This window comes from Heptranchias perlo, chromosome 17 (genome assembly GCF_035084215.1).
Source record: "Heptranchias perlo isolate sHepPer1 chromosome 17, sHepPer1.hap1, whole genome shotgun sequence".
NCBI lineage: Eukaryota > Metazoa > Chordata > Chondrichthyes > Hexanchiformes > Hexanchidae > Heptranchias > Heptranchias perlo.
This window is the reverse complement of record NC_090341.1, coordinates 4,533,616-4,557,525: the sequence shown is the minus strand read 5'-3', so window position 1 is coordinate 4,557,525 and position 23,910 is coordinate 4,533,616. Positions and strand designations below refer to the sequence as shown.

General features: G+C 43.2%; 1 protein-coding gene across 3 annotated transcripts in view; it reads left to right on the top strand.

Annotated features, from left to right (window-relative positions):
• eefsec (eukaryotic elongation factor, selenocysteine-tRNA-specific) overlaps positions 1-23,910 on the top strand; it is a 279,639-nt gene that overhangs the window by 152,349 nt on the left and 103,380 nt on the right. For 2 of the 3 annotated variants that reach the window (XM_067998386.1, XM_067998388.1), the window contains exon 6: positions 10,528-10,684. In XM_067998386.1, coding sequence (XP_067854487.1) covers positions 10,528-10,684 — 157 coding nt within the window. Of the gene's footprint in view, positions 1-10,527; positions 10,685-18,776; positions 18,853-23,910 lie in introns of those variants that run through there. The other variant, XM_067998387.1, reaches the window with a different exon arrangement.

Genomic DNA, 23,910 nt, shown 5'->3' with positions numbered 1-23,910 from the left:
TGAAATTTAAAAGAAAAAACTTTAGAGATGAAAAATTGTCCTGCATAATAAGAGGAAGCTTAGAGATAAATGTATTTTTTAAAAAACAGTCTTGATAAATGTGTGCTTCTGTACCTTATTAATGATGTGGAGATGCCGGTGATGGACTGGGGTTGACAATTGTAAACAATTTTACAACACCAAGTTATAGTCCAACAATTTTATTTGAAATTCACAAGCTTTCGGAGGCTTCCTCCTTCCTCGGGTGAATGTGAATTTCCACATTCACCTGAGGAAGGAGGAAGCCTCCGAAAGCTTGTGAATTTCAAATAAAATTGTTGGACTGTACCTTATTAAAACCACTCTCCTATATAAATAGAACATGATTGGGGCTGTGAATATGTATTTTATTTTGATTAAAAATCCATCATAATTTTCCCCCTCTGATTATCAGGGAAAAGAAATGGAGATATAATCATAGAATGATACAGCACAGAAGGAGGCCATTCAGCCCATCTTGCCTGTGCTGGTTCTCTGAAAGAGCTACCAATTAGTGCCACTCCCCTGCTCTTTCCCCATAACCCTGCAAATTTTTCCTTTTTAGGTATATTTCCAATTCTCTTTTGAAAGTTACTACTGAATCTGCTTCCAACACCCTTTTAGATCATAACAACTCGCTGAGTAAAATAATTTCACCTCATCACCTCCCTGGCTTTTTTGACAATTATTTTAATTCTGTGTTCTCTGGCTATCGACCCTCCTGTCAGTGGAAACAGTTTCTCCTTATTTATCTATCCAAACCCTTCATAATTTTGAACATCTCTATTAAATCTCCCCTTAACCTCCTTTGCTCTAAGGAGAACAATCCCAGCTTCTCTAGTCTCTCCAAAGATGTGGCAAAAAGATGCATTCTTATTAAATAGAATAAATCTGGAGATACGGCGAGGGTAGTAATGTCCCAGAAACATGGGATGCAGAAACTCATGATTATGGATCAGAATGAGAGCCCACTGATCAATAAAATTTACAAAGCTCAATATGAGAAATAGATCCCATTTATTTTTTCCTCAATAAAAATATAGCTATTCACTATTTGTCAATAATTAATGCCTATTTTTTAAGAAAAGGAAAGGGCTTTAAGTAAGAGTATTCTGTCCTTAATTATATCCTCTTTACACTAGCCCTTTGCTGAAACTAATTATTAATATTAATTTTATTGCAAAATATAAAGTTTATTCTGTTGAATTAATATTTGTCATTGGCTCCATGTTACTATAAAATATAATTTAACAAACCGGAATCTGATCTGTGATTGTTATTTTAAAAACTTTTCATTCAATTAAATTATAATGAACTTGCTTTAGTAGTTTATTATGTTTTAAACTAATTAAAAATGCTAAATCTAAATCCAAGGTTTTAAAGGGATTTCCCATCTTTGAGTGTTTATTTTATTTACTCTTTCTTAAACTATAAATTTATGCCATCACTTAGTATTAACCATGCTGATCTCACTTTCTCCTTAGGTTAAGGTCAGGTAAAGAGGTATTGGGTACATGGCTGGGAGTTGTTGATAAACCCTATCACATAGACATCGGGGAGCATTGTCCCAAAGTCTAATGTTAAGACAGGCAGAAAGAGAAAGGCCAAGAGGGACTTTACAAAACTGAGATGGGTTGGTCAGATCTAGGAGCTCAAAGTTGGCAGAGGATTAAAAAAAATTATACACTGCTACAATGCCCTTTTTATATCGGGTTGGGCTGGCTTTCAAATATCATAATGCAACAATGGCTCACTATGCTTCAAACTATTCTTGAGGCAGAAAGCAGACTGCCACTGACTGGTCTGAGTAAATGCAGGGCATTGTAGGTAAATTGGGAGCTCTCGAATTTTCAATGAGTCATTTACACCAAAAATTGCATGTTCCACGGCTGGGTTAATAAACTTTGGGATGTTTATATCAATTAAGTTGCTCGCTAACTGCTTGAGAAGTGTCTAAAAAAAGTCATTGTTGTGGATGTGTTGGATTGGCTCCTAGCTTTTTGTTACCACTCCTGAAATTGCATTCCCAGGAATTGCCAAAACCACATATTCCAGGGATTTTATTAGCGGGTTATAAATCATGATGAAAAATGGGCAACCGTTCCTTTAGAAGTAATTTCTAGAACTAAGGGTCATAGTCTCAAGATAAGAGGTCGGCCATTTAGGACTGAGAAGAGGAAAAATTTCTTCACTCAGGGTGTTGTGAATCTTTGAAATTCTCTACCCCAGAAGGCTGTGGATGCTCAGTCGTTGAGTATATTCAAGGCTGATATCGATGGATTTTTGGACACAAAGGGAATCAAAGGATAGGGGGATAGGGCAGGAAAGTGGAATTGAGGTAGAAGATCAGACATGACCTTATTGAATGGTGGAGCAGGCTCGAGTGGCCGTATGGCCGACCCCTGCTCCTATTTCTTATGTTCTTACTTGGAAATAAGACAAGAAACTAATGGCAGAGTAGACGTTTATTGTGCTTTATTTGACTTCATGGATCCGTTTACAAAAATAGCCAATCAGTATTTTCATACTTAAATTCATCTCAATATGCAAAATGGGTACAATATTCTCCCAGTCTTTCAATAATTAGAATCATCCGAGTTTCCTTTCTTTTCTATCACCCTCTGTTTCTTTATAAGTACGGTGCCTACAATTAGATGCCGTAGACGCCAAGGCTTCTTTAGCAGCATCTCCCAAACCCATGAACTCCATCACTGAGAAGGACAAGGGCAGCAGGTGCATGGGAACACCATCACCTCCAAGTTCCCCTCCAAGTCACACGCCATCCCGACTTGGAAATATATCGGCCGTTTCTTCATGGTCACTGGGTCAAAATCCTGGAACTCCCTACCTAACAGCACTATGGGAGCACCTTCACCACACAATCTGCAGCGGTTCAAGAAGGTGGCCCACCACCACCTTCTCAAGGGCAACTAAGGAATGGGCAATAAATACCGGCCTTGCCAGTGTTGCCCACATCCCATGAATGTAACAAAATGTGACATCTCGCTAATCTTTAGATGTAATGAGGATCACCATATTTGAAAGGATAAGAGGGTCCCTGGGAGAGGCATAAATGGTGTAGAAATGGTAAATACAGGACACTACTTCAAACTAAGCCCTGATAGTAGGACAAGGGGCGCAGGTTCAAACTGGTGAGAGGCACAATTAGGACTGATGTCACAAAGTTCTTTTGCACACAAAAACTGATCAACACTTGGAATGGATTCTGGATAAGGTAGTAGTAAAGATGATTTAAAATTGTGTACACTCCAAACGTGTACAGGAGTACACAACAACTTGCACTTATACAGCGCCTTTAACATAAAAAAATGTCGCAAAGTGTTTCACAGAGGTGTAAATAGCCAGATACTAACTGGTAGTTGGGGGCGGAGACTTTGGAAGGAAGGGAGAGCATTCGACTGCGGGGCTGAGACATCAGATGGTCTGTGGTCGAAGGAGAAGGAAAGCATAGCAAGTCAGTAGCTCGAGTCATAACGGCTGATTTGCCACCTTAAGGGGGGAGAAAATTCTACGCATTTGCTTACAGTGCAGACACCTGCTTACGTTGTTGGGTTTGTGGAGGCAAAAATGATTGAAGATGCTGTAATGGGGGGGGGGGCACTACATATTTTGGACGATAAGCTATGATGGGCCGAATGACCTTTTCCATACATCTGATTGAAAATTGATTTCAACCTTTTTTGCTCAATGAAATGAAAGAGATCCTAACAATCTTCCTTCAATTTAGACCTCATTTTGGGGAGACAAAGGTGCCAGTGTTTTGTTTTCCAAACTGATGCTGTAAACTGATTGTCTCACTGGCTCCCTGGAAACCATGATGCTCCATATAATTTGACCCGTGACATTTTATAACTCTGCTCTTCAGTTGTTTGTGTTGAGAGCCAAACGATTCCAAAAATGATTGTTCAGTTCAGATAAGAAGTCCAGCTAATATGACGGCTGGAACAAGCCTTGTGCAAGCTGGTGATATTATCACACCGCCTCGATGGCTCTGCTCCCATTATTTCAATCAGGACTGTACACTCGCTTGAAACCTATCCCAGCCTGCTGTATTTACAACCACGGGAAAGGCTCTGGAGAGTCGGCAGCAGTGTTAAGTGGTTCAGGAGTAGCTCAGGTCATTGCCTGCCAATTAAGTGAATGGGAAGCAAAATCTTGTACAGGGCAACATGCCAGTGACATTCTGATATCCTCCAGTGCACACGGGACACATTGCAGACAAGCAGGAGTTAGCTTTGCGCTTTTCAAAAAAAAATTTTTTGTGTGTGTGTGTGTGTGTGTGTGTGTGTGTGTGAATTTTTGTGCTTGCCAAAGCAACTGATGTTGGCGCTGGGAAGTGGAGTATTTTCCTGTTTCAAGCACCCGGCGTCAATCTCGAGCAGCACTTCCAGGTCAAGGACAGCATGGGCTAGGGGCAGAGTAAAAGTCCCCTCCAGTCTGCCCCAACAATGTGCCTTAGCTCCAACCTCAAAAGAGCGCCTCCTACTGCACCAGTATGGCATTTTTTCAATTACTTACCACCAGCCATCCTTCTTTGGCCTCCCTGCGAATGTCACATTAGGTGTGGTTTTGTGCTTACTGCTTCAAAGTGGCCCAAACTCTCTCGGACCATTCCTGTCAGCAGATAGAGGACAATTTTGTCCCATCGGTCTAGGCTGGAATTGAAACCAGATGCCAGGAGTGTAACGCCAGTATCTAGTCCTCTGCACCACCCCACTGCTGGTTGCGAGACATATTATGGACATGGTCACAACAACTTTTACAATATTTTAAAAAGAAACTTCCCACAGATTGCGTTTATGCATTTCTGAATCTAATAACCCTACATCTAATTGCTGACAGGAACTTGTCTATTTCCCTTTTGAACTCGACCCTAGTTTCTTGTCCTCCCACCTTTTGCTGATAAATTTCTGTGGAACAGACTATCACCCTTTTGTTGAAAAAATGCCTGAATTTCCCATTTTCTTTTGTTCTGCTTAATTTGACCCCTGAAAATTCTTGAATTTTGAGTGTGGCAGAAAATCTTTCTTGGATCCAAATTCTCTAAATCCCTCATGATCTTAAAATACCTGTCAGATCATCCCAGACCTCTATCAGTTCACCCTTTAGTCTTCTCTTTTCAAGAGAGAACACTCCCTGAGCAGCCGCCAACCTCCCGATAGTTCTTAATGTACTAATCACATTCCCAACGGTAGCTGTAGGCCAGGAGTTTTAGCTAAGGGTTAACAAATATTAAGAAGAAAAAAATAATTTTATTTATGTACTGGGCATTTGAGTCAGCTTTCCAGCGATGTTTGTACAAGACAATTAATTATTGCAAAACCAAGTCACCACAGGAATGAAGATTTGAATATGAAACTGGTTCCTGTTTTAGTCTTGGTATGGTAGCCTTTCTTTCTTCTCTTTCTTTCTCTCTTTCTCCTTTCTTTCCTTCTTTTTCTTTCTTCCCTCCCTCCCTTCCCCCCTCTCCACCCACTACCCAAGTAATGGCAATACAGCTTTCCTGATTTTTTTTTTTAGCAAAACAAGTTAAATATTTTAAATTTTAGACCATTAGTTATTTTTCTTTATTCTTTGATTGGTATCATTTGGCTTGGTGCTCCATCACTTGCGAAATACCAAGTGTCGTCATTGTAGCTATGCAGTGTGTTGCAGCAACCAAACTCACAGTGGCAATGCGTTCAAAAAATAGAGAGAGAAAGAAGGAAATAGAGAGAGAAAGAAGCAAAGGGAGAGAAAGAGGAAGAAGGAAATAAAGTGAAAGAGGAAAGAAAAAGAAAGAAATTAAGAAAGAACTTGCATTTATATAGTGCCTTTCACGACCTCAGGACGTCCCAAAGCGCTTTATAGCCAATGAAGTACTTTTGCAGTGTAGTTACTGTTGTAATGTAGTAGCCATTTAATGGTGGTTTCATAAGTACTTTTTTAATTGAATTTTATGCTCATGAAAGTGAGGAATGTCAGTGTTGAGGAAGGAACACTTGCGATTTTGGGCACTCCCATTGTCAGCACCAAGTACTCCTAACTCGGGCTTGGCGTGGTTAGTTGCAGAGTAATGTGCCTCAGTCCCAAGCTTGGAAGAGCTCCCCCTACCACAGAGCATGACAAATATCCTTCCCACACCAGCCAACCTCTACATAAGAACATAGAAATAGGACCAGGAGTGGGCTGATCTTCGACCTCAACTCCACTTTCCCGCCCGATCCCCATATCCCTTGATTCCCCAAGAGTCCAAAAATCTATCTATCACAGCCTTGACTATACTCAACGACTGAGCATCCACAGCCCTCTGGAGTAGAGAATTCCAAAGATTCACAACCCTCTGAGTGAAGAAATTCCTCCTCATCTCAGTTTTAAATGGCCGACCTCTTATCCTGAGACTATGCCCCTCGTTTTAGACACTCCAACCAGTGGAAACAACCTCTCAGCATCTACCCTGTCAAGTCCCCTCAGAATCTTTTATGTTCTTATGTTCTTATATCCACTGCCGAACTAAGGGAGTGCTGAATTGTCAGAATTGCTATTTTTTGTCTCTCTGCGCTCCTCCAATTCTGGCCGCTTGCGCATCCCCCACTTCCTTCACCCCGCCATTGGTGGCCGTGCCTTCAGCTGTCTAGGCCCTAAGCTGTGGAATTCCCTCCCTAAACCTCTCCCCCTCTCCACCTCTCCTTTAAGATGCTCCTTAAGATGCTCCTTAAAACCTACCTCTTTGATCAAGCTTTTGTTCACCTGTCCTAATATTTTTTGATAATGCTCCGGTGAAGCGCCTTGGGACGTTTTACTACATTAAAGGCGCTATATAAATGTAAGTTGTTGTTGTTTCAGTGGCTCACGTGACTAAAGATTCCATGGCAGTGTTTGGAGAAGATAATGAGGTTTTCCTGTTGTCCTGGCCAACATCCCAGGGTCTTATTTTAAGACGATAATGGGCTTTTCCTGATGTCCTGGCCAACATTCCGTGGCAGTATTCAAAGAAGAACAAGATGTTTTCCTAGTGTCCCGGCCAACATTCCTCACTCAACCAACATCACCCAAAAAAAGATTAACTGGTCATTGATATCATGATATTGTGGGACCTTGCTGTGCGCAAAATGCAGGTGCGATCATCTGCAAAACAACACTATCTGCACTTCAAAGTAATTCATTGTATGTGAAACACTCTGGAACGCTTCTGAGTGGCATGATAAGGTGTTCCACCAATGCAAGTTCTTTCTTCGAGTTGCCAGCTTCATCTGTAGAGCCAAACTGTACACTGGCAGAGGCCCATCTGAGCTTCGAGCTTTGATGACTACCCAAGGAGCTTCTACAGGAACCGGAGAAAAAACTTTGCGGCAGTGAAGCTTGATTGTAGCTGCAGCAGGAATAAAACCTGGGAATAACTTGTTCTGTAAGGTTACACATACACAGTAAAGATAAAAAGAAACTTCAAATGAAAACCAAAGTTGGTGGGTGTACATTGCAGATCCATCAGCATCTGACGGGTTAAAATTTCTGGTGCAGGCTAAAGGTTCTCTGACAAAGGGTCTGTACCTGAAATGCTAACCTGTCCTTTCTCTTTCAGATAGACCTGCTATGTATTACCAACATTTTCTGTTTTCATTTCACATAAAACGTAAACTTAAAAGAGACTTTGGGACCTTTCGCCTGGTTGAATGCTCTTGAATGTAAAAGGCCTCGTCTCGGCCCAGTTTTCAGTGAGGGATGTTGAAAAGCTCCTACGGAGTGCAAGAAGATTAAATCGGGCATTGGGTTCTATCTTCGCTGTACAGGTCATGTGACAGTGTGAATAAGAAAGGCGAGGAGCCTTCAACTTTCTCTCCATCTAATCCTTTGTTTATATTGTACTAAAATCTACTTTAAACTTGTCTCTGTCTGGCATTAAGGAGGTTTTGATGTTTGTCTGGCATTAATAAAATTGGTCTGCCCTTTGCACCCGCCGCTTATTGCTCATACTGTGCCCATTATTTTTGCTTTCTCTCTGCCGTATTAGCCATTCGGGTTTATTGGTACAGAGAGAACTCTCGAGTGACTGTTCTCTTAATGGGTGCTGGGATCAGTTAACCAGACATTTGTTGAAACTGAAAAGGGAGGATTACTGTAAGACGGCTGATGACTTTGAATAGATTACCAAGACAGAAGTTGGTAGCCGTGAGTTTCAGCTGTACTGAGGTAAGAAAGCAGTGCTGTCTTAAAGTTTAAAATAACAAGAGCCCACCAGCCCACTGTCTGACAGTCGAGCGCTTTAGAAGCTTTTTTCTCAACACCGTTCTGATCCTAGGTCTGTGTAACAGTGACCTGCGCGCGCACACACACACACACACACACGCACACTCGCTTGTTGTGGGTGTGAGTGGTACGTTTTATCATTGGTCATTGGATCCACCACGTAGGGATGCTGTTGATAGTTGACGTGGTGTTACACAGTTTGAGATTTTAACACTGAATGCACATTGTGAAGTTGAGTTTAGTTAAGCGAGACCTGATTGTGAAAGGGTGACAGGAACGGGGCATGAACAGTAATTCTGTGAATATTGGGGCACAGACTCGAGCTCAAGAGAGGGAAGGTGGACAGACAGTTCAGATTTAGTTACTTTGCACAGAACATAAGAAATAGGGGCAGGAGTAGGCCAATACGGCCTTTCGAGTCTGCTCCACCACTCAATAAGATCATGGCTGATCTTCTACCTCAACTCCACTTTCCCGCCCTATCTCCATATCCCTTGATTCCCTTAGTGTCCAAAAATCTATCGATCTCCGTCTTGAATATACTCAACGACTGAGCATCCACAGCCCTCCGGGGTGGAGAATTTCAAATATTCACAACCCTTTTGAGTGAAGACGTTTTTCCTCATCTCGGTCCTAAATGGCCGACCTCTTATCTTGAGGCTATGAACAGAAGCGGATGCACACATGGCTCAGACTGCTTGTAAAGTAAGAAAGACTTTCACTCATATAGTGCTTTTCATGACCTTGGGACGTCCCAAAGTGCTTTTGAAGCACTTTTGAAGTGTAGTCACTGTTGTAATGTAGGAAAGGTAGAGGCAGATAGTGTTGGAAAATTCAGCACATTTGGCAGAGGAGAATGATTTGAGGTTTGTGCGAGATGGAATAGTGTATGATTAATTTGGACCTGCCAGAAAGATCGCAACAGTCTTTCCCGAGCCCCGAATATTCCTATTTCTCACCATAAATATCTGAGGTGCTTGCCTTGGAATGTGGCTAATGGGTGGCAGACAGCTCAGTGGTTTCCAGTCTGTGTAACCAGCTGGCGGTGGTGCTAATGGTGGGTGGCACAAGGTGAAATGTTTGTTGATATTCCCTTGCTCATGCTGCTAACTTCCAGTCTGCGCCCAACGCCTTGGGCGAGATTGGCAATTTGCAGCTGCCCTATTTTAAACTTTATACAAATTGGTCATTGCATTCCAGCGCTAAATAAAGTCCTTGTTTAAAACAATGGTATTGAGGTGGATGTCCCGTGATTTGAGAATGTTAACTTTATCTCTTTGAAGGCAATGTTTTGAACCAGTTCAGAATTGTAACATGATTTTTTTTTACGTTTATTCTATGAGTTAAGAATTTTCTTCCCAATGATGCACTCATTCACCTTCAATTATTCAACATAAATATTTAGTTTCATCGTATTGAATTGTTAAAATGTGCTTGCCTACTGTGAGAAGCAAAATAAATTTCAGTCGCACTATGGCAACAACAACTTGCATTTATATCACGCCTTAATGTAGGAAAACATCTCAAGGCGCTTCACAGGAGCGTAGATCAGACAAAAATTGACACCAAGCCAAAGAAGGCGATACTAGGACAGGTGACCAAAATCTTGGTGAAAGAGGTGGGTTTAATGGAGGGTCTTAAAGGAGGAGGGAGAGGTGGAGAGGCTTAGGGAGTGAATTCCAGAGGATAAGGCCTAAACAGCTAAAGGCATGGCCGCCAATGGTGGGGTGAAGGAAATGGGAGATGCACAAGAGGCCTGATTATATGGAAAATGATAGTGTTAGAGTAACAAATTCCAAAGGATGACGTTCCAATAATTCCGGTGTCATGTTGAGTATAAAATTTCCTCTAATGGCTCAGTTCACCACCCGCGACTTTCGTGAGCTGTAAAGACCAGGAAGGTCGCAGTGCGGATGCTTTAATTCAATCAGCGCCTCTTAAGCTAGGGGTGGGAAAACTCAGCGAGGAATGGAAGAAAATCGGGCAGGGTTCCTGATCCTAACCACCGTCCAGCCACTCCTGCTGGAAAGTGCGATTGGGTGGATGTTAGGTGGGGGCAGGGGCAGGATAGCGCTGTGATATTCTTCCATAGTCAAGTCCCTTCTGGAACTCAGTACAGGCCTAAAACGCACGAAGATTGGGTGAAGACCGTTAGTAGCTGTGGAACCGTCGCCCAGCAAGAGCCAACATTTTGAGGATAGAACCAATTTGTCACCCTGTTGGGTTAACTTTCTGCTGAGGCCGTTTGCTTCTTCCCTTCAGGTCTCGGACGATTATAGTGTCATCGGCCGCTCCCTGTTCAAGAAAGAGACCAACATGCAGTTGTTTGTGGGAATGAAGGTTAAGCTGTCGACAGGAGAAGGCGGAGTGATTGAAGGAGGCTTCGGGCAGAGCGGGAAATTTAAAATCCGAATCCCAGGTAGGTGCTCTCTTCATTAAGGAACTGTTTCAACATTTCATAGAATCATACAGCACAGGAGGAGGCCATTTGGCCCATCGTGTCTGTACCGGTTCTTCAATAGAGCTATCCAATTAGTCCCACTCCCCCGCTCTTTCCCCATAGCCCTGCTACTATTCAGTGAATGACAACACAATAGCATTATTTGTTATCTATCTAATTATATGTGTCAGGCTGTTTATGGGACAGCATCTTTCCCTGCAGGTTTCTTCTGGGTTTTGCAGGGACACCTCGAGAAAGAAGCCTAAAACATCCTAACCTGTGACTTGTTCCTATTTTTATTGTTTCCCCTTGTTCTCTCCACTTGGCCCCGCCTCGTAAAGACGAGGCCAAGATCATTAACTCGCCACGTGGAGAACCAGAGCTGCTGATCTGAATCATAGCCTTTAAAAGGGGCTTGTGGGGAGGGAATAGTACAAAATAAATAGGACAGCAGAGGCTCACGGAATTCATATGTGTGAGCCATCTCTTCTGAACTGTTAGCTACCGTATGTAAAATTTAATTTACCCTTAACTTTTTTGGTGGTATTTATAATTGATGAAATATATTCCAGCGTTGTCCTGTGTATTTGGGATGGCTGTGGTAGTAACCTGCTCACAGCACCAGTTTTCAGCAGGCTCGGATACTCTGACACAAGACTTGACAACCACTTAACACCGGATGCCAGGTCTGGTTAGCTCACTCCTGACTTAGCCATATGTTGCTCTCCCAGCGGGCAAATCTTTAAGGCTTCTCACCCCATGGATTCCTCTGAAGGGGAAGGCAAGTCTAGAAGGAAATGCTTTTTTGTTTACAGTACTTGCCAATTATATAAAAAAAACGCTGCATGTGGTGACAGCACAAGTCCCTGCCAGAATGGAGATGATTGGGTAATTCCGCCGTCAATTATACCTGGAGACCGCACTGCTGTAAGTGACTGGGATTGATTTTACGCACATAATTTGTATTATGTAACTATCCTCCATTCACTGCATTTTGCTGGACACAATAATCCTGCTTTTATCGGGAGACTCTGCTGTAGTTTTGGTCAAGAGTTCTGTTTGCTGTAGTTTGTAGAGATTTTGTTTAAATAGACTGTGTTTGCTGAGTAAATAGACTGTTTGCCGTAAGTCTCGCCCCACCTCCAACTCATTGGCTGACACAATGGGGTCAGTATTCACTCTGTACAAAAAAGAATTAGCATAAAAATTACTGTTGGCAGTATTAGCATACAAATTCTTAACGCATTTATCGGATATTCCGCTATCTGCTATTTTAATGGAGGTGCTAGCCCATTTATGATAAATGTTAAATGTTCGGCTGCTAATATCACAAGCATGAATTTCCAGGCTCTAGCTATAGGAAAATGCAGTTTCCTTACCTGAACAATCTATGCTTCTGTTATCTCAAGGCTCGATTTCCTCTCAGCCTCTCAAACTCCTGTATAAACTCCAAAATGTTCAAAATTCCGAGCGTGCTGTTCTCACTCACCCATCAACCCACCCTCACCGATCACAACTGTCTCCCAACGCACCAAGTTTAAATCTTTGTCCTCTTTTGTAAATCCTTCCATGGCCTTAACCCTCCAACCTCCTCCAGCCCTACATTCAAGCCTGCATCCTATAGCTCTCCAACTCTGTCCTCCTGTGCACATCTCCCCGCCCACCCCCCTCACTTGAGGGCAAACTTTCAGTTATTTTAGCCCTGCTTTTTGGAATTTCTTCCCTTAAACCACATCATCTTCCTACTTCCTGCCACAACATCGGAAGCCTCCTCAAAATCTAGCTTTTTGACTGTGGCTTTGGCCAACTCTTCTAAATCCCCTCCGGCTCGGTCCATCTCTCTCCTAAATCCCCTCCGGCTCGGTCCATCTCTCTCCTAAATCCCCTCCGGCTCGGTCCATCTCTCTCCTAAATCCCCTCCGGCTCGGTCCATCTCTCTCCTAAATCCCCTCCGGCTCGGTCCATCTCTCTCCTAAATCCCCTCCGGCTCGGTCCATCTCTCTCCTAAATCCCCTCCGCCTCGGTCCATCTCTCTCCTAAATCCCCTCCGCCTCGGTCCATCTCTCTCCTAAATCCCCTCCGGCTCGGTCCATCTCTCTCCTAAATCCCCTCCGGCTCGGTCCGTCTCTCTCCTAAATCCCCTCCGGCTCGGTCCGTCTCACTCTTAAATCCTCTATGGCTCAGACTGTGTCTCCCTGTTTTATATGGCTTAGTACTACAGCCAGTGGTACTTTTACACACTGGGCCATCAGGGAGCAAATAGTTGTTTAAAAAAAACTCACTCAGCTGTATTTGTACTAAATCTATCACTGCATCCTCAATGTGTAAATGTTTGTGTTTCTGCAATGTTCCTCCTGTTGATACAGACTTCTGTTTAATAATTCCATTCCCGTATGTGTAAGGTTTGCTAATATCTGATCCAGTGTTTGAAATTAATTCCTGTGTGTTTATTTTTACAAGAACAAATGGATCGGGGCTCCAGTAAGTTTTTTTGGCACGTTGATGAATTAATTGGTCAGGGCGGGTGCAGTACTTCTTTTGCTGTGGTGATGTTGAGCATAATTGTTGAGTGATGTTTAAAGTGGGACGATATTCAGTTGGGAAGTACTTGCAATGTTAAGTATGCTGCGGGGCTCAGTGGGTTGCCCACTGCCCTTTCAAACCCAAGTGATTAAAGTCTACTCTGTCTACCAGCTGTAAAGATCCTACGTGAAAGGACTTTGTGCAGTCTCAATCCAATAGCAAGCAGCACGCAGCTAAACATAGGAACAGAAGGAGGCCATTCAGCCCCTCGAGCCTCTTCTGGCATTCAATTAGATCATGGCTGGTCTGTATCTCAACTCCATCTACCCGCCTTGGTTCCGTATCCCTTAATACCCTTGCCTAACAAAAATCTATCAATCTCAGTTTTGAAATTTTCAATTGCCCAGCCTCAACAGCTTTTGGGGGAGAAAGTTCCAGATTTCCACTACCCTTTGTGTGGAAAAAGTGCTTCCTGACATCGCCCCTAAATGGCCTAGCTCCAATTTTAAGGTTATGCCCCCTTGTTCTGGACAGCCCTACCAGAGAAAATAATTTCTTTCTATCTACCCTGTCAACTCCTTTAATCATCTTAAACGCCTCAATTAGATCCACTCCTTAATCTTCTGCACTCAAGCTGTACCGAATTGGTGCTAAATTGTCAATGTAACTCGGAATCTGCAAGATGGTTGGTGTGGTAACTGGAAAACCCCATACTGGTGGAGCAGGGGACACTGGGCTGGGATGCGTTGGCACACAGTTAAGGGAGCTACACTCTGCACCTAACCATATGGTAACTGGCCTAGGGGTGCTCGATGCTGACACTGTGCTCAAATTAGAAAGTGTTTCATCCACCAGCGCAAACGTCCAACAACAACAACTTGTATCTATATAGTACTTTTTAACCTAGAAAAATGGCCCAAGGTGCTTCACAGTGGCACGATCAAAGACAATGGACACCGGGCCAAAGAAGATATGAGGAGGGATGACCAAAAACTTGGTCAAAGAGGTTGGCTTTAAGGAGGGTCTTAAAGAAGAAAAGGAAGTTGGCAAGGCGGGAGGAATTAAGGAGGGCATTCCACAGCGTGTGACTTAGGCAGCTGGTTCCTCCGAGTCAGGCGAAGGCTGTGAACCTGAGCCAGACCAGAGTAGCAGTAGCACTGGCCACAGCGGATGAGCTCAGCCCACATGACCCCAGAGGCAGCAGCCACATCTCGGGGTGAGGAGGCTTCTGGTGCTACAGTGATGCTGGGCTGGGGTCTCCCTGCACGATATCTCAGGAAGAGACAATCCACTTGGGGAGTTTAGATCACCGTGAGCTGGCGGATGGATAGAATTTGGAGTTTGAAACTCGGCTCTGGATTGAACAGGACACTTAAGGCTTTGCCCGGTCTGGTTGAGCCCGAACGAATGGCCATGAAAGGGGGATGAAGCCAAGGGGGATGGGCCAAACGCAACATCGTCAGTCTTCCCGATATTTGGTTGGAGGACATTTTGACACATCGTTGACTTGATAGCTTATACCTATCAGGAAAAATTGGACTGTTGGGGGCTCTTTTCCCCAGAAAAGAGAAGGCTGAGGGGGTGACCTGATAGAGGGCTTTAAGATAATGAAAGGGTTTGATAGAGAAGACGTATCCATTCGTGGGGGAATCCAAAACTAGGGGCCATAAATATACGATAGTTACTAATAAATCCAATAGGGAATTCAGGAGAAACTTCTTTAGTCAGAGAGTGGTTAGAATGTGGAACTCGGTACTGCACGGAATAGTTGAGGCGAATAACATAAATGCATTTAAGGGGAAGCTAGATAAACACATGAGAGAGAAATGAAGAGAAGGTTAGTTATGCTGATACGGTTAAATGAAGAAGGGTGGGAGAAGGCTTGTGCGGAGCATAAACACCGGCATGAGCCAAATGGGCCGAATGGCCTGTTTCTGTGCCGTCGATTGTATGTAACATGTAAGGCAGTCTGACAGCACAGAGCTGGCTGTGGGATCAAGGGAAGTGATGGTAACGTAGAGCTGAGTGCTATCATCTGATCATGGGCTTGAGTGTCGATGTCGCTGAAGAAAAGAAGGAATAAAGGGCACCCTGATTGTAAATAAAATGATTGCAAGTCATCTTGCTGTATTTTACCAGATTTTATAAAGAACTTTTGGTCCGGATGAATAGTTGGTTAACAGAAGTTAACATCACTGCACATCAAATCAAGTCCAGAATGTTATATGTAAAATCTTAGCAGAATCAGGCTAAACTGAGTGATTTTTTTTCATAAGATTAAGAAAGAACGAACTTGCATTTATATAGCGCTTTTCAAACCTCAGGACGTCCCAAAGCGCTTCACAGCGAATTAAGTACTTTTAAAGGATGTTACTGTTGCAATGTGGGAAACCATCCTCCCCTAAACAGGTCCCTCATTATAAGGTTACAAAGTAATAGATTTTGAAGTATGTAATACAGTATCTCCTCCTCTCACCCAATGTAACTTTTGGGAGTCTTACACAAACTGTGTTATAATGAGGGGCCTGTTCAGGAGAGGATGGTTTACTGGAATTCTCCAGGGAGAGCTCACAGTCGAGAATAAAGGAGCGATGCACTTGTGTTTTTGAAAAACTCCTTGAAGTGTGACTGTACTCTCTCTTTATTTCGTGTTAAATCTCTGGTTGGGTTAGCAATATTTCTCAAAGACTGCTGTCTGTATAACTGCAAAAAGGAAAAAAAAAAGAGAAGGGCTTGCATGTATTGAGCAACTTAATCACATCTCAGATATATCGGAAAGCCCTCTCCTCATATAATGAATTACTTTGAAGTGCAGTGACTGCTATGTAGACAAAGGCAGCAGCCATTTTGCACAGAGCAAAATCCCACAAGCATTAATTAGACGAACGACTGGTTAATTTGTTTTTAGTGTTGGTTGAAGGAGGAATGTTGGCCAGGACACTGGGAGAACTCCTGCCCTACTTCAGGGTGATTGACAAAAGAAGGACAGGTTAACTTTTCAGGTGGAGCCATTCATTAGAGCCAGTTTGGTAATTAATGTTGATATGAGATGTTTCGGTCTATCAAAAGTGCTATAATGCGGAGTTATTGTGTGTGTGTGTGTATATATACATAGGTCCTAATTAACGCTGCACTTGTATTACGTCAGAAGATCATGGGTTCAAGTCCCACTCCATAGACTTGAGCACATAATCCAGGCTGACACTCCCAGTGCAGTACTGAGGGAGTGCTGCACTGTTGGAGGTGCCGTCTTTTGGATGAGATGTTAAACCGAGGCCCCGTCTGCCCTCTCAGGTGGGCTTAAAAGATCCCACGTCATTGTTTTGGAGAAGAGCAAGGGAGTTCTCTCCGGTGTCCTGGCCAATATTTATCCCTCAACCAACACATTATCTCGTCATTTATCTCATTGCTGTTTGTGGGACCTTGCTGTGTGCAAATTGGCTGCCGCGTTTCCTACAACAGTGTCTACACTTCAAAAATACTTAATTGGCTTTAAAGCGTTTTGGGACGTCCTGAGTTCATGAAAGGCGCTGTATAAATGCAAGTCTCTCTTTTCGTTTTTCTTTCTGGCAAAAGTTTATGTAAGTAAAATTGTGCCGATAATTATAAATGTCAAGTACAGTTCAAATTCCTGCACGGGGCAGCGGTTCCTATCTTGGTTTGCGGGGAAGGGGCGTTTTATCTTTTCTCTGTCACACCACACACATTGCTCCTACCCCGCATGCATTTTTATTCAGGGTATATTCAAAATGCAACAGTTGAACTTCCTCTTCAAAGACTTTTTTTTTTGTTGAAAAAAAACCTTGTGGTTAAATTACACCGGATGTTAGTTTCCTGGAAGTATTCCTAATTAAAACCATTTCAGACCAACTTTTTACAATAAATAACTGATTAATGTGTGCCTTGCCTTTTTATTTAATCAAAAAAAAATCCCGAATTGCTTTAACCCTTAGAGTGCAGGCAGGTCCAGGGAAATTCCTACCTTCCTAGAGCAGCCACTTTAAAAAAAAAGTTTTCACTCACATACCATAATGTAGAAGGAAACACATTAATGAAGATGCTCAGATAGCTCCAATGGAGTAAATTTACTACTCCATTAACCCGAAACTATCTAAAATAAACAGTTAAAATACAATATTCATGTAGAATTAAATTAAAAGATTCGCCTTGTTTTGTTTTCCCTTTTTTTCCCCGCGCTCTCATTTTCCGTTTCAACTCGAATATATCTATGCAAATACATTTCTTTTAAACAAATTTAAACGCGTATTCCTGGCTCCCAGTATCTGTTTAAGAGGGGATGGGGGCAAGCAACTTGTAAAGACAGACTCTAAATTTAGGCATAGTAGATTGACATAGTCAATCTCTGACGCGACAACAAGACCATAAGAGATAGGAGCAGGAGTAGGCCATTTGGCCCTTCGTTCCTGCTCTCCCATTTAATGAGATCATGGCTGATCTGATTTTTACCTCAACTCCACTTTCCCGCCCTTTCCCCATATCCTTTGACTCCCTTGCTGATCAAAAATTTGTCTAACTCAGCCTTGAATGTATTCAATGACTCAACCTCCACAGCTTTTTGGGGTAAAGAATTCCAAAGATTCACGACCCTCTGGGAGAAGAAATTCCTCCTCATTTCCGTCTTAAACGGACGACCCCTTATTCTGAGACTATGCCCCCTAGTTTTAGATTCCCCCATGAGGGGCAACATCCTCTCAGCATCTACCCTATCGACCTTACCCTACAACAACAACTTGCATTTATATAGCGCATTTAACATAGTAAAACGTCCCAAGGTGCTTCACAGGAGCGACATCAGATGAAAATTGACACCAAGCCACATAAGCAGATATTAGGACAGGTGACCAAAAGCTTGGTCAAAGAAGTAGGTTTTAAGGAGCATCTTAAAGAAGGAGAGAGATGCGGAGAGATTTCAGGATGGAATTCCAGAGCTTAGGGCCCAGACAGGTGAAAGCAACGGCCACCAATAGTCGGGCGAAGGAAATCGGGGATGCACAAGAGGCCAGATTTGGAGGAACGCAGAGATCTTGGAGGGTTGTAGGGCTGGAGGAGGTGACAGAGATAGGGAGGAGTGAAGCCGTGGAAGGATTTGAATACAAGGATGAGAATTTTAAAATCAAGGGGTTGGCGGACCGGGAGCCAATGTAGGTCAACAAGCACAGTGGGTGATGGGTGAATGGGACTTGGTGCAAGTTAGGAGACGGGCAGCAGAGACCAGCCTTTAGAGTTAGAGTTACAGAGGAGGTTACAGAGATAAGGAGGGTTCAAAAACACATCGATGCGGAAGGGCTGCTGACAAATGGATTAAGCCACCAGCAGTCCTTGGAGCAAAGCCTCGCACAGACGAGGATTAAATATCTATTCAAAAGTAAAATACTGTGGATGCTGGAAATCTGAAATAAAAACAGACAATGCTGGAGAAGCTCAGCAAGTCAGGCAGCATCTGTGGAGAAAGAAACAAAGTTAACGTTTCAGGTCGAAGACCTTTCGTCAGAATGTCACTTCAAAAACTCTGTTTCTTTCTCCACAGATGCTGCCTGACTTGCTGAGCTTCTCCAGTATTTTCTTATTTATAATTAAATATCTATTATTGGAGGAACTAGACGTGTTAGACACTGGCCTTTTATCTGGGACCTGAGTTCAAATCCAACCTAGACCAATGGGATGAAGACCTTCTGTAACTCCTGGCTGGAAGGATTCCATGTGAAATGAGTTTGGTCAGTCTAGGTCCCGTGCCTAGTGTACATGGGCCTACAGCACAAAGCTGCCCCTCGTTCAGCACTGATTGGTAATCTCACTCACATGGACCTAAGATCTGTTACGTGGAATTGCGTAGAATTCGCAGCACAGAAACAGGCCGTTCGGCCCAACTGGTCTATGCAGGTATTTATGCTCCACACAAGTTTCCGCCCACCCTCCTTCTTCTAATCCTATCGGCATATCCTTCTATTCCTTTCTCCCTCATGTGTTTATATGGCTTCCCCTCAAATGCATCTATGCTATTCGCCTCAACTACTCCTTGTGGTAGCGAGTTCCGCATTCTCGCCATTTTCTGGGTCAAGAAGTTTCTCCTGTATTCCCTATTGGATTTATTAGTGACCATCTTATATTTATGGCCCCTAGTTTTGGTCTCCCCCACAAGTGGAAATATCATCTTTGCGTCTACCCTATCAAACTCTTTCATAATCTTAAAAACCTCTATCAGGTTACCCCTCAGTCTTCTCTTTTCTACAGGGAAGAGCCTCAGCCTATTCAGTCTTTGTGACAGTGGCAGTGAATCGGAGATTTTGAGCTGTGGCATGGTGGAGCAGTCACATGACCAGGTTCCGCACATCTGGCAGGTCTCAGCAGTGCTTTAACCCTTCGTTCTCCGATCAGTGTTGGGACCAAGCCTATGCTCGAGGGAGCTTTGCTGAGAATCCAGCTGTGCTGTACCTAACTAGTGTGCTTGATGTTGATAGACTGTGTGCCTGAAATGGAAAGCGTTCCATTCCCCAGCACCTTGGTGAGCAGAAAAAAATAAAAACAAGAGCCTATTATCCGGCTTTTATAGTGACGTCAATAATGTACATTCTTTGTACTGATTTTTTTCATCCATGGACTCCATGAAACTACAATATATTGTTTATTCTTTCATCTCACTTTCCAGTTTCTGTCCTACAGAGATCGGGAAAACCGATAAATCATTTCTCAAACTTAGGAATAAACTTTTTTTTATTAAAATAGCATTCACTGTCTGGATTCACACATGAAGAGTGGTCACTTGTGTGAGGTATTGGAGAATGCCCAGTATCTACGGAACGGTCCGCACTTTCAGAGGAGAAGTGGAATGAACTGTAGAAGGCAAAAAAGTGGGGTTAAGTACCTGCATTTGAAAGAAAGGACTTAAATTTCTATACCGCCTTCCATGACCTCAAGATGTCCCAAAGCGCTTTACAGCCAATGAAGTACTTTTGAAGTGCAGGCATTGTTGTAATGTAGCTGAAAGATCCCATGGCACTATTCGAAGAAGAGCAGGGGAGTTCTCCCAGGTGTCCTGGTCAATATTTAGCCCTCAACCAGCATCACTTAAAAACAGATTATCTGGTCATTATCACCTTGCTGTTTGTGGGATCTTGCTGTGCGCAAATTGGCTGCCACAGTTCCTACATTACAGCAGTGACTACGTTTCAAAAGCACTTAATTGGCTGTGAAATGCTTTGGGACGTCCTGAAGTCATGAAAGGTGCTGTAGAAATGCAAGTTCTTTTTTATGGGTCAGTCACCTACTCCTTGCCCAAGAAGCCATGCATCACATGTGAGCCAAGATAGTCAGCCCTCATTGGATTCCATCAACTACTCCCGAGTGGGGCGGTGAGCGGCACAACTCAGCATAAAAAGCCCGAGCGCACAGCCACTGTCCTCCTGACCACAGCCCTGTAGCCCATTGATCAGTGCTTCCAGTGTGGAGCTCCAGCAGCAACTGCTTGCTTCTCTGTAACTCAATCACCCAGCCTCCAGGTAACACCTTCCAGCTGCTGTCATCCAAGCCTCAGAGTTTCCACATCAGTTATTGTTTAAGGAACAAATGTGGTTGTAGAGAAATTGGCTGAAATCATTCAGGAAATAAATTGCATATTTTTTTTTTATTCAACCATCCAAACAACAAGAGCAACTTGCATTTATATAGCGCCTTTAATGTAAAGAAAAAAACATCCCAAGGTGCGTAATCAGACAAATATCATCACTGAGGCTAAGATGGAGATAATAGGAGGCGTGACTAAAATCTTGGTCAAAGAGGTGGGTTTTAGGGATGGTCTTAAAGGAGGAGAGGTGTAAAGGTAGAGAGGTTTAGGGAGGGAATTCCAGACCTCGGGGCCTAGGCGGCTGTAGGCATGGCTACCGATGGTGGGGCGAAGGGATTTGGGGATGCACAAGAGGCCAAGGTTGGAGGAACACAGAATTCACAGAGGGTTGTAGGGCTACAGAGAATGTGAGTGGTGAGGCTATGAAGGGATTTGAATACGAGGGTGAGAATTTTAAAATCGAGATGTTGCCAGACTGGGAGCTGCTGTAAGTCAGTGAGCACAGGGGTGAATGGGACTTGGTGAGGGATAGGATTTTGACAGCAGAGTTTCGGATGAGCTGAAGTTTATGGAGGGTGGAGGGTGGAGGATGGGAGCCCAGCCAGGAGAGCATTAATCGAGTCTGGAGGAGACAAAGCTGTGGATGAGGGTTTTGGCAGCAGATGGGCTGAGGCAGGGATGATGTTACAGAGGTGGATGTAGGCGGTCTTTGCGATGGAAAGGATATGGGGTCGGAAACTCAGCTCGGGGTCAAATAGGATGCCAAGGTTGCGAACAGTCTAGTTCAAGCTGAGACAGTGGCCAGGGAGGGGGAATGGAATCAGTGGCAAGGATGTGGAGTTTGTGGTGGGGGTTGAAGACATTGGCTTCGACCTTCCCAATGTTTAACTGGAGGAAACTGGATGTCAGACAAGCAAGCTGACCATACGGGGGCAGTGGAGAGGTCGAGTTGGAGAGATAAAGTCAGGTGTCATCAGCATACATGTGGCAGTTGACCCTATGCCTTCAAATGATGTCACCAAGGGGCAGCATGTAGATGAGGAAGAGGAGGGGGCCAAGGATAGATCCATGTGGGACTCTAGAGGTAACGGTGCAGGGACAGGAAGAGAAACCATTGCTGGAGGTTCTCTGGGAACAGTTGGATAGTGAAGAGTGAAACCAAGCGAAGGCACTGCAATGTTACGGCTCCCTCCCTACTTGTGAAAAAACTTCAGAAATGCTAGTCAATCTTCGATGGTGTTGTACACAGAGATTCAAGGCCAAATGTAGTCTTCAAGTGAAGTGGGGTTAGAGAGCAGGAGATAATTGGACCAGGGCTCCCAGACATAACTCAGTCCCCATTTTAAAGTCATGCATTCTGTCCTTAATTTTATCGATTTGCATTATAAATTTCTGTGTCCACATTTATAACAGAACCTGCCTATCTAAACTTGTTTTGCTGTAATTATACCCTCTGGACAGTGGTGGTTCTACAGCACCTCCACTGGTGGGAGGCTGTAATTACAGTGTGACAAGTTTACATAGGCAGTTTCCATTATGAATGTGGACATAGGAATTTATAATGGAAAAAGTTGACAGACCCTGCATACAGGCATAAGATTTTTAAATATATTATCGATTGATATTAATACACAGGACCAGAATCGACCATCGCGATCCATCTTGACAGTCAAAAATCCCATACCATCTTTATCTCCAAAATCCCTCAGTTGCTACTTTCACTAAAAAAACAACCTAAATCTCTCTCGAATTTGCTAGCACGTTTTGCCTCCACTGTTTCCTGGGCAGTCTGTTCCACGCATTCCCCGCTCTCTGTGTAAAGTAGTTAAATCTAAACTGCCTGCTCACTATTCCTTCCCTGAGCCCGACTCCATTCTCCCTGGTTACAAGGGTTTGTTGTTACGTTGAACAATTTATTAGTTTGTCCGCACCTCTTCGATCCTTGAAAACTTTGATACTGCCTCCCTTGAGCTGTCTTTTCTCCAGTGTAAATTCTCTTAATGCATGGCTGCTTTTTGCCTGCCTGGGATTGTGTGGCTCTGTTCACTTTGGGGTTTATTACCAGTTAATCAGATAACCTTGAAAGGTTCAGATTTAAGAAACCAGATCCTTCTTACGTTTTATTGTATTTTTAATTCTTCCTCTCTCTCCCCTCCCCGTCAGAAGCTGCTAGGAATGGTTGGAGGGGGGTTATGTTCGGGAATTGACTCAATGACGTACAAGTACAGAAGTGTGGAATAAAATCACTAAACTTGCTAAGGATGAATTTACTTAGAGAGCGATGTCATACCCATGAGTCGCTTGCTTTCTGCTGTTCAATAGAAATCCATACATTTACAATCTGTCCAATTTTTAAAATATATATAATTATATGGAAATGTACACGTTTATTATCCCCTTGCTTTTTAAAATAGATATAATTATACAGAAATATACACATTTCCAATCCCTTCACATCTTAAAATTTATATAACAATGTTCCACATTTACAATCTTCCTGCTTTTTAAAATGTAGTTTATTATGTAGAAATGTGCACATTTACAATTCTGCTTTTTAAAATTAATTTAATTATAGATTGATGTCCCTTGAGCAGCCTAGTAAGAATAGAAACCCTACTTGAGCTCTTCCTCCCTCCCTCACTCCCTCCCTCGATTCTCTGGCTGAGAGCTGACATGTTTTCAGGCCCCTACCTATCTCACTTTTACACTGGAAGGTGCAGTATAAGTGTGTTCAAGAGAATAGCATAAACGTATTTAAGGGGAAGCTAAATAAGTACATGAGGGAGAAAGGAATGATATGTTGATAGGGTTAGATGGAGTAGGGAGGGAGGAGGCTCATGTGGAGCATAAACACCGTCCTAGACCAGTTGGGCCGAATGGCCTGTTACCATGCTGTAAATCCTATGTAATTCGATGCATGTCTGGAGAGAGAAGAGATTGAGAGATGTAGTGGAGTTGGTCTCTGAATGATGGCACGTTGGGTCTTTTTCTGTTCCTTAAACTGTTTCGGTTGATAAGGTGTTATTGGCATGGGCAACCTGCCATCCCAATATACTGACCCACCCCCTCTTGCTGTCTCCCCAGAATGAATGCACATTGG